General features: G+C 46.1%; 1 protein-coding gene across 3 annotated transcripts in view; it reads left to right on the top strand.

Annotated features, from left to right (window-relative positions):
* Positions 1-2,287: 2,287 nt before the first annotated feature.
* PSAT1 (phosphoserine aminotransferase 1) overlaps positions 2,288-9,068 on the top strand; it is a 31,224-nt gene continuing 24,443 nt past the window's right edge. For all 3 annotated transcript variants that reach the window (XM_060153417.1, XM_060153418.1, XM_060153416.1), the window contains exons 1-3: positions 2,288-2,453; positions 5,776-5,836; positions 6,766-6,835. In XM_060153417.1, the coding sequence (XP_060009400.1) occupies positions 2,394-2,453; positions 5,776-5,836; positions 6,766-6,835 (191 nt within the window). In that variant the 5' untranslated portion in view covers positions 2,288-2,393. The remainder of the gene's footprint in view (positions 2,454-5,775; positions 5,837-6,765; positions 6,836-9,068) is intronic.

The following is a 9,068-nucleotide window of genomic DNA, read 5'->3' as shown; positions in this document are numbered from 1 at the left end:
CAGGAGAAGTTGATTTCTCACTCATGTACAACGAGTCCGGAGCAGGTAATTCAGAGACTGGGGCTCCTTCCTTTCTGTGTCTCCACCATCCCCAAGGGCCTTGGATTCTTTGATTTCAGCCTGTGGAATGGGAAAAAGGCAGTGGAGAAGCACACTATTCTCAACCACCTTGGTCTGAAAGTGACATCCTCTGTTTCATTCCATTGGTGGGTTCCAGTCACATGACCTGCCTTGATGCAAGGGGAGCTGTGAAATGTGGAGCCTGACAGAGACTCTATTCCATGGAAGGGGAGGCATAAATGTATGGTGGGCTGGTGCAGCTCTGCCACAAATGGGCATGTGCGTTTCAGTTCACCACAATCTTAACCACTGTCTTTCTTTCCCTAAGTGGCCCCGGCTTAAGGTGTCTGTGGACAGAATGTGAGGAAGAAACATACAAAGAGATGGATTCTTCTTAGAATGCAAAACAGATTTCCTTCAGTTGGAAGAGAGAGAGAGACAGAGGTCAGCATGTCCCTGGGCAGAGGGTCTGTGTGCCTTACTTTCCTGTAGTATCATCTAGGAAACTGCAAGGCCCTCAGAGGAATGACTGCATGGCATGTCTTGGCAGATGGGATGATAGCCACCCTGACCCCACCCAAATTTCCCGTGTTCCTCAGTGGGTCATAAAAGTGGTAGAAAGCTAATTTACTGAAGCAGCATATAGACTTCAACAGTGGAGAAAACTCAGCTACATTTTCTGAGTAGGAGGACCAAATGGATGAGTGCTTCCCTCCCTATTCCATACCACAGGACTGTGTAAATCCCTGGGATTAAGGACTCCAGGAAGGAGGAAGGCTAACTCCCCCACTCCCCTGGTAGATTAGCTGCTAGGGGGTCTACACTAAGTCATATACAATAATGGATATGCGACAATTCTTGCACACCTGAGTTTATGGACTGACATTCATACCCTCTACTCAGTTTTGCAATTTTCTAAATGAAGGTGCTGAGGAAGGCGGTGACCTTGTTCATTTCAGCTTTTTCTAGAAACTTTGCCCTCCACCTCCCAAACCTAAAGCAGTACCTCCTATCCCAGCCCCATCCCTCCCACATACCACAAAAAAGCAAACAAAAGTCCTAGCCCTGTCAGTTTACAGATCTTTTCACTGAGGTGGTTGCCGCTGGCTGGTGCGGTGGAAAGCCCCAGGGCAGGCGCTGTGTGTATTTCTGGCACATCACTTTTGCTCAAAGATTTGGGAAAATATTTTTATAAGAAGATGGGTTAAATTAAGGAGTAAAAGGCAAAATTCACATTTCAAAAAAAAGATGAAATTCCAGACTTCAAAGGAACTTTTTTCTTGCAGGAAGGGGACCTCCCTGTTTCAGAACCCCATGTGGATCTCCACTGGAGTTCTTCTGAGAAGAACACTTCTGTGGAAAAGTTTGAGCCGCGCTGGCTCCGCGCCCGGCCTGGCTCTGGACCTCTCCCCTGGCTTGGGCTGAGGCTCCTCAGGGGTATCGCGTTCTTGTTAATATCTGCTCACGTTTCTAAACTCACAGCTTGTCAGCGCCTACACAACCTGAGAGGTATTGCCAGGTTCCAGCTCGCTCTTTTCCCGAGGGGAAATGGAGAATCAGCAGCTTAAAAGGACTTGCCTGGGAAGCATCCAGGCTTCCCAGGCCAAGGCTTCACTCAGTGTCCTTGGCCACCTCCATCCCTTAATCCTGCTTTAACCCTTGGTCCCTTGGTGTTTTGCAGAGAACCTCATCCCCCACCCACCCACCCCCGGCCCATAGTTCACCCTGCAATTCCATCCTTGGCGGCCCTTCCTCCCCACTGGAGTATCTGGCGCCCATGGGGGTGCTTAGGAAAGTTTGGTGAATTAATGACCGCTGGTTCAAACAAATGCAGCAGAGCCCAGTCTAGGGTCTGGTGAAGATGTGGTTGGATGGGGGTGAGGGGTGATTTACTCCGCCATCTCCCAGTGCAGCCCAGAGAGAGGGGCTAGGGTCCGCGTTGGAGGACTGGAAAGCGCCTCATCAAGCGTGCAGAAGTACCAACGCAAGTTGGCAGGGGTAGCCTCCTCTCGCCGCCCAAGGTTCTCCGGCGGGAGCGCAGCCGAGCCGCCTGGATGGTGCAATCCCCCGCGCGCCTTGCATTGATCAAAAAAGGGGTTGAAACAGTAAACGCGAGGAGGAGCAACTGCTCTCGAGTCTCGACTGGGGAGCACGACCAATGGGGATGCGAGCCCCGTTGCACGAACCAATCAGTGCAGGGCCAGCGACAGCGCGGGCCAATGGGGGCGCCGGCTCGGCGCTGGAAGAGAGCACAGAGTCGGCGCCGGCTGCAGACTTGCGCTGCTCACGCTATCGGTCCTTTCCAGTCGACTCCCAGTTCCCGCTTCTGCACCATGGACTCCCTGATGCAGGTGGTCAACTTCGGGCCCGGGCCCGCCAAACTGCCGCGCTCGGTAAGTCCCCTCTAGCGCGCGCCGGCAGTGCGGTCCGGGCGGGAGCAGGCGCGTGGGTGGCTGTGCATCCCCGCACGGGGCTCCCGGATCCCCACTTCCTGCCCAGATTTCCCCGAACGCTCTGCACTGGCGTGCACTCCCAGTTTAGGATCTATCGTGGGTGGGCCTCTAGAAGGATACATTGGGGGAGGAACTCGGCGAGGTTTGCTTGTGCAGCTGTCGCTGGCGCCGGCTACGGGTGCGCCGCATGCAGAACCCTGCCCGCCCGGGAGTGCTGGCTCGCTGCGCTGCGCACCTGCAAACTCCGGCGCTGTGCCTTCAGTCCGGCCGGGCCGGGGGCGCGGCGGAAAACAAAAAGCTCCCAACTCTGCGTTCGCCTCGCCCCGCAGTGCTGCGAACCAGGCAGTGTTGAGTGGATGCGTGAATGGACACTGGGAATGAATAGTGAATGAGGATTGCGTTAACTGGAGGGAACTGCAAACTGGAGGCCCGCGCACGACCCCTCGGAAGCAGTGTTGCCTTTAGCCAGCACTTGGAAACATTGCTTTTCAGAAATGTAAATTTAAAAGCCTTCAGTCCAGCCCAGGCTTTCCCTCTTTGTCTCTCAGATACCCCACCCGTCCCTAAAGCCTTTTTTCTCCCCTCTGTTTCACGCGTAGATTTTTTTTTTTTCCAGCTGGCGTGTCCCCTAAAGGCATTCTAATATTCAAATTCTGGTAGGCCTTGGGCTGCTAGCCCAGTTCGGTTCAGTGCAAGTGGAACTTACTCCCTGCCTTCCCAGCCCCCAGCCGGGTTCCGGCTCCTCCCCTAACCTCCAAAACCCACTCCCTCCACATCCATTCTCCCCTCCCACCGCCCAAGCTGTGAAGGGGGCCAAGTCTCTACTGCGCCTTGGATGCACTGACCCCTGCCGCTGCTGTTATATTTTTATTTTTCTAACCAGGATGACTCTGATGATATGTTGTAGCAACATGGTGCATAGCCAAGTGTTTTACAATTATCTGCTGTTGAACTGAGTAGAATCTCCCTGGGACAGAGACTTCTCTGTGTTGTGATAAGAGCAGAGAATCTTAATTGTAGAAGGGAAAGGACATTTTGCTTTTCTGGGGGCAGCGCTAGTAGGAGCTGAGAGTACAGGGCTTCGTTTTTTCTTAGTTATTGCGGTCTGTTTTAGGTGAGATTCCCTGCCAGAGCTGTGCAAACGTTTCCTCTACCCTCACCGTTTTTTCCCCTCTCTGTGTTTTGGAGTCTTCTGCACATTTGTTTCCTGTGTAATTTGTTCTGCATTTATTATAAAGGCAGTTGTTATCAGTAGTACAATTATTTATTATTTATTTTCCTGGGAGGATTTATGCCCTCCTGTGTGCTCTTCAAGCTGGGAGGGGGGGGGCAGATGTTGCTATTTATGTGTCTTCTTGATTTAATTGAAGTATAAGGATTAGAGAAGCTTTGCAAACTGTTTTTGACTGTAACCACAATGAAAAATATATTTCACAAAATGAGCAAGTACCTGCACATAATTAAAACAAAAGGCTTATGAAATATTTAGCCTAATGACTACAACATGCACAATTTTGTATTCTATTCTGCTTTGGTCTGTTCTAGTTCATTAAAAAATAATGAACTTTTCATTAAAAAATTATGAACTTTTCATAATGAACTTTTCGTTGTGGTGTGTGGACTTCTCATTGCAGTGGCTTCTCTTGTTGCGGAGCACAGGCTCCAGGTGCACGGTCTTCAGTAGTTGTGGCATGCAGGCTCTGTACGTGTGGCTCGCAGGCTCTAGAGCGCAGGCTCAGTAGTTGTGGCGCACAGGCTTAGTTGCTCCGCGGCATGTGGGATCTTCCCAGACCAGGGCTCGAACCCGTGTCCCCTGCATTGACAGGCGGATTCTTAACCACTGCGCCACCAGGGAAGCCCTAGATTATGTTTTATGAGGTCTTTAGCCTGTATCTTTTAAGGGAACCTCCTTTGATGGCAGGATGCTTCTACAGAGGGTTTATCTCACCTATTTTGTGTACATTTTTAGAGCATTTCTTTCTCTTTTTACTTTATGGCAGATTGCTCATACACAAAGGTAGAGAGGGAATAATATAACTAAATTCATGCACCCATCCAAAATTTAACAACTAAGGACATTTTGCCAATCTTGTTTCAGCGCTCCCTGCCCCATACCCTCTTTCTCCCCTTCTGCCCCTGGATAATTTTAAAGCCAATCACAGCTATCGTATCATTTCACTCGTAAACAATGCAGCATGCGTCTCTGATAAGGGCTTTCTATTCTTCTTACTGAAGTGTGTGTGTATATATATACACATATATATATATGTGTGTATATATATACATATATGTATATATACACATAAATCTACGTAGATACATATATGAAATAGGTGTTTTTCTTTCAGTGTGTAGTAATTTACATTTAATTGCCTTTGGGAGAAAAACAATGAGGCACCTCCCTAGAAAGTGAGCTATGTGTTTGGGGGTGGGGGTAGGGAATGAGCCTTGCCCCCCACCCGTTTCCTGGCACTGGAAGATTGGCCATAAGATGGGTCCCACCTGTCCAGTTGTCCTTGTAAGGCAGACTGTGGTTATGGGATTGCAGTGATCTTACAAGATGGGTCAAGGGGCTGGACTGGGGCATACAGCTAAGTACCTTTGGAGCCACAGCTGAGATTCTTCACCTGCAAATTGGGGATGAGAATATCACCTTCAGGGCTGTTGTTGAGGGGAGAGTGCAGTACATCAGTACCCCTGACGAACCTTAATTCACAGCAGGTGCTTCCTAACTCCCGCCCACCCCACCCATCCCAGCAGACCAAAAAGATGGAAAATTGAGTTATCAGTTTAACCTGGGCCTAATTGATTTTTTTGTTGTCCCCCAGAACTTTATGCTTTTTGTGCCTTTGCTGTCAGAGTGCAAATGCAATTGTGGAAGGGACATTTTTCTAGGGAATTAGACTTTTCCCAAAGATCTGAAGTTAACAGTTAAAGAACTGTTATCAGAAAACTTTTATACTTGATCTTTTTTTCAGTCCAAGTGAGTTTTTATCTCTAAATAAATTCATACCTTTGGAAAAACTGTCTTAGCATCAGTCACGTTGCATAATTTCATTCTCAACTTGAGTGTAAGTTGCATCATCGGGGCTCTGTGGGGATAGGGGGAGGAAGGGGATTGGCTGTGGGCAGGGACACAAGCTTCTTCACAGGCCTGGTGGGTGGATCCTCTCCCCTGTCCCTCCCCCACTGAAGTTTGTATGTCCAGAGTTGTGCACAGCATATTGAAATCATCTTAAATTTTCTTTTGTTTTTTTCCTAGGTATTGTTAGAGATACAAAAAGAATTATTAGACTACAAAGGAGTTGGGATTAGTGTTCTTGGTAAGATTTACTTTTTGGATTCTGTGAATGTCCAGGATTCAAAGGGAATCAATTAAAATGCATCATCAAGCCTAGAATTTCTACTGGGTCTTCCTGTAGGCCTTTGTAGATATATTTTTAAATTTTAATAACTTCCATAGCATGTTTGATCGAAGCAATTTTGAAAGCAGCATAAATGCTGGTGAGGGATTTATGTCTCAGCTTACTGTCGCATCATTGGTTTTTGCTATGCATAGGATCTGAGATCGAAAGATCCTGTACGTTTACATTAACAGTGCCCAAACATTTATAAAATTGCTTCACATCCATTTTACAGTTTTTGCTGTTCTTAAACATGAACTCATTAATGTTGAAACGTACACAAGCCTTTTTTGGAAGATCTTGCATGTTAATAATTTCATGAAGTTTCTTTGAGTTCTAAAATTTGCTTTTTTTAAAATTTAATTTTCTTTTTCTTTTTTGATATTTCCAAAGGCTACAGATTATTAAGAGACTGTGGGTTTAGCTGTGTGCTCATTGCTATTAAATTTTGTTCCTGTGGGTCTGGCACATGCACCTAGATTTCTGTGAAGTGAGAGCACAGTGTGGAATTTTGTGCTGATGTCCTAAGGGCAGCATTTGCATACAATTCCTGTTGTTGAGAAAGATGTGAGTGATCAGAGACCAAAGGATAAATTAGTACATGGCTCACTCAGTGAATATTGCCGCTTTTGAAAAATCATTGTGCTGTGACAATAAGGTTAAAATGTTTGCAGTTTGAAAATCAGTTTGGATTTTCCCTTCAAGTAAGTGTGGCCCACAATTTGAATGGAAAATAACTGACATTTCCCTTTGTTATTTGATTTGCAAATTTTGTAGTTACAGCTACAGTTAACTTTTGTTGCTTTGGTTTTGAACTGGAATTTTTTTTCTTGTTTTTCTTTCCACAGAAATGAGCCACAGGTCATCAGATTTCTCTAAGATTATTAACAACACAGAGAACCTTATGCGGGAATTATTGTAAGTTTAAAATTTTAAAGACAAAATTGTGTTACTCTTGTTTGGTAATCCATATACGTGGGTGTCTGTTGCATTATTTTCTAGACTCTGCTGTGTGTTCAGAATATTCCATTCTTACAAATAATCTTGTTAAGATTCTCCCAAATTCACTAGATCAGTACATAATGCTTTTTATTTGTTCCTCATCCTGCGTTTGTATTTTTATTTTATGTGGTTTTTCCAAAGATTTGAAATCATTTTATCTGGGAAAGATTTTTTTTAGCACTGTGGAAGTTAAACTGGCTTAAAAGGGATTTAAATGACAAAGAAGTGGTCATCTTTTTTTTTTTTTTTTTTTTGCGGTACGCGGGCCTCTCACTGTTGTGGCCTCTCCCGTTGCGGAGCACAGGCTCCAGACGCGCAGGCTCAGCGGCCATGGCTCACGGGCCCAGCCGCTCCGCGGCATGTGGGATCTTCCCAGACCGGGGCACAAACCCACGTCCCCTGAATCGGCAGGCGGACTCTCAACCACTGCGCCACCAGGGAAACCCAAGAAGTGGTCATCTTTGTCAGCATAATTAACTATAACTTAGTTCACTGGCTCTTAAAGTATTGCCTCATACAACCTGTCAGAATCAACTCGTGGGGGAAGTATTAAAAAATTCAAGTGCTGGGCCCCATCCAGACCTGTTGAATCAGAGCCTTTGTACAAACTTCATTTTTAACGGGCTCTTTGGGCAATTTTAAGGGTTCTGAACTCTGGGAACTGCTTCTCAAATGAACTTTCCTAGTTATCTGCACTGCTCTTCTTACCCAGAGGAAACTGTGTTCTTAAATAGATTGCTGCTTAAAGGAGAGGTTTTATATATTATATAAATATATTCACATAGAAATATGAATACGGTCATCTTGAAAACAAAACATTGTGGGGTTTTTTTTCTGCTCACAAAACTAGTGCATGTTCATGGTGGAAAGTTTAGGAAAAAAACAAACTCACAAAATCAACCGTAATTATCCATAACCCCACCAGTCAGCGGTAATCACTGTTAACGTTTTAGGGTCCATCCTTGCATTGTTTCATTAATAAAATTGGAATTATACTAATTATTTAATAACTTTCCCTTTAAATTGCATTGATAAAATGCTTCAGATGGGGCGGGCTTGGTGACATTTTTGTGAGGAGCCCTCGAAACCCGTGCTAATGTCCGTGTTTGGAGCCGGTAATCATCTGCTTGGGTTAGCACGCCAGGGCTGCCTGCTGGGTCCCTGTCATGTTCACAGAACAATCGCATCCTTCATGGGGTGGGTGCTTGGAATGTTGGCCCAAGAGATAATGGCATTTGACCCACACGCTTGTGAGCCTTTCCAGCTTGAACTTCGGGTTCAATTTATGGGCCGATTTCTTTGAACCTAGACCTCTGTCTGGTGTCCTTCCATCCAGTTCTTGGCCTTGTTCACTGCCCTGCATCTGAATAACATAAACCAGGAACGCTGCCTTGGGCTGCCATCCTCCCAGCTGCTGACATGGTTAGAGTCTCCGAAGACCTGTCTGCGTGCTTTGCTAGCCTCCTGAGCCCTGGATATAGGCAGGCACGGTTCAAAACCAGATATATGCACGCCATCCCTCGTGTTGGCGAGACCAAGACCCTCTCACATTGCCCTGCCCTTTGGTGCTTTCCTTACACCTCTGTGCTGGAGCTCTGTCCCTTGGCCGTCTGCCTTCTGTGTAACCTGTTCCCAAGCTCTGACATTGCTCAAAGGCTTGGGTCCAGTTTCCCTGGCCTGAGCTGGCCTTACCCACTGCCTGTAGCCATGCCCATCACCATTTTAATTTTCCATGTTGCAATCAAATATTTTTGCTGTTAATCTTGATATATATTGGGTAGGTGATACATGCTTAGGTCTAAAGGATTATCAAAGATCCTCCTCCAGTGTCCACCTGGTTCATAGCATGGACCAGCACATATATACTTTTAGGACTTTTGGTTGCAAGTGACAGAAGCCCAGCTCTTGGCTTACGCAAAAAAAAAAAAAAAAAAAAAAGAAAGGAATGTATTATCTCATATAACAGAAAAGTGCAGGAGTGATTTAGGAACTCACATGATGTCAGGAGGGTCTTTTTCTCCATCTCCTGGCTCTGCCTTTTTATATGTTGGCCACCAGTGGTTGCAGGTTTAGCTCCTACAAGTTCTTTACTTCCCTCAATAGAAACAGCTCCTCTTTTCTAGAAGTTTGGATCCAGGTCTCAGAACCA

The sequence above is a fragment of the Lagenorhynchus albirostris genome, chromosome 7 (assembly GCF_949774975.1).
Source record: "Lagenorhynchus albirostris chromosome 7, mLagAlb1.1, whole genome shotgun sequence".
NCBI classification, from domain to species: domain Eukaryota; kingdom Metazoa; phylum Chordata; class Mammalia; order Artiodactyla; family Delphinidae; genus Lagenorhynchus; species Lagenorhynchus albirostris.
Note: the sequence above shows the minus strand (reverse complement) of the source record. Positions and strands in the feature narration are given on the sequence as shown.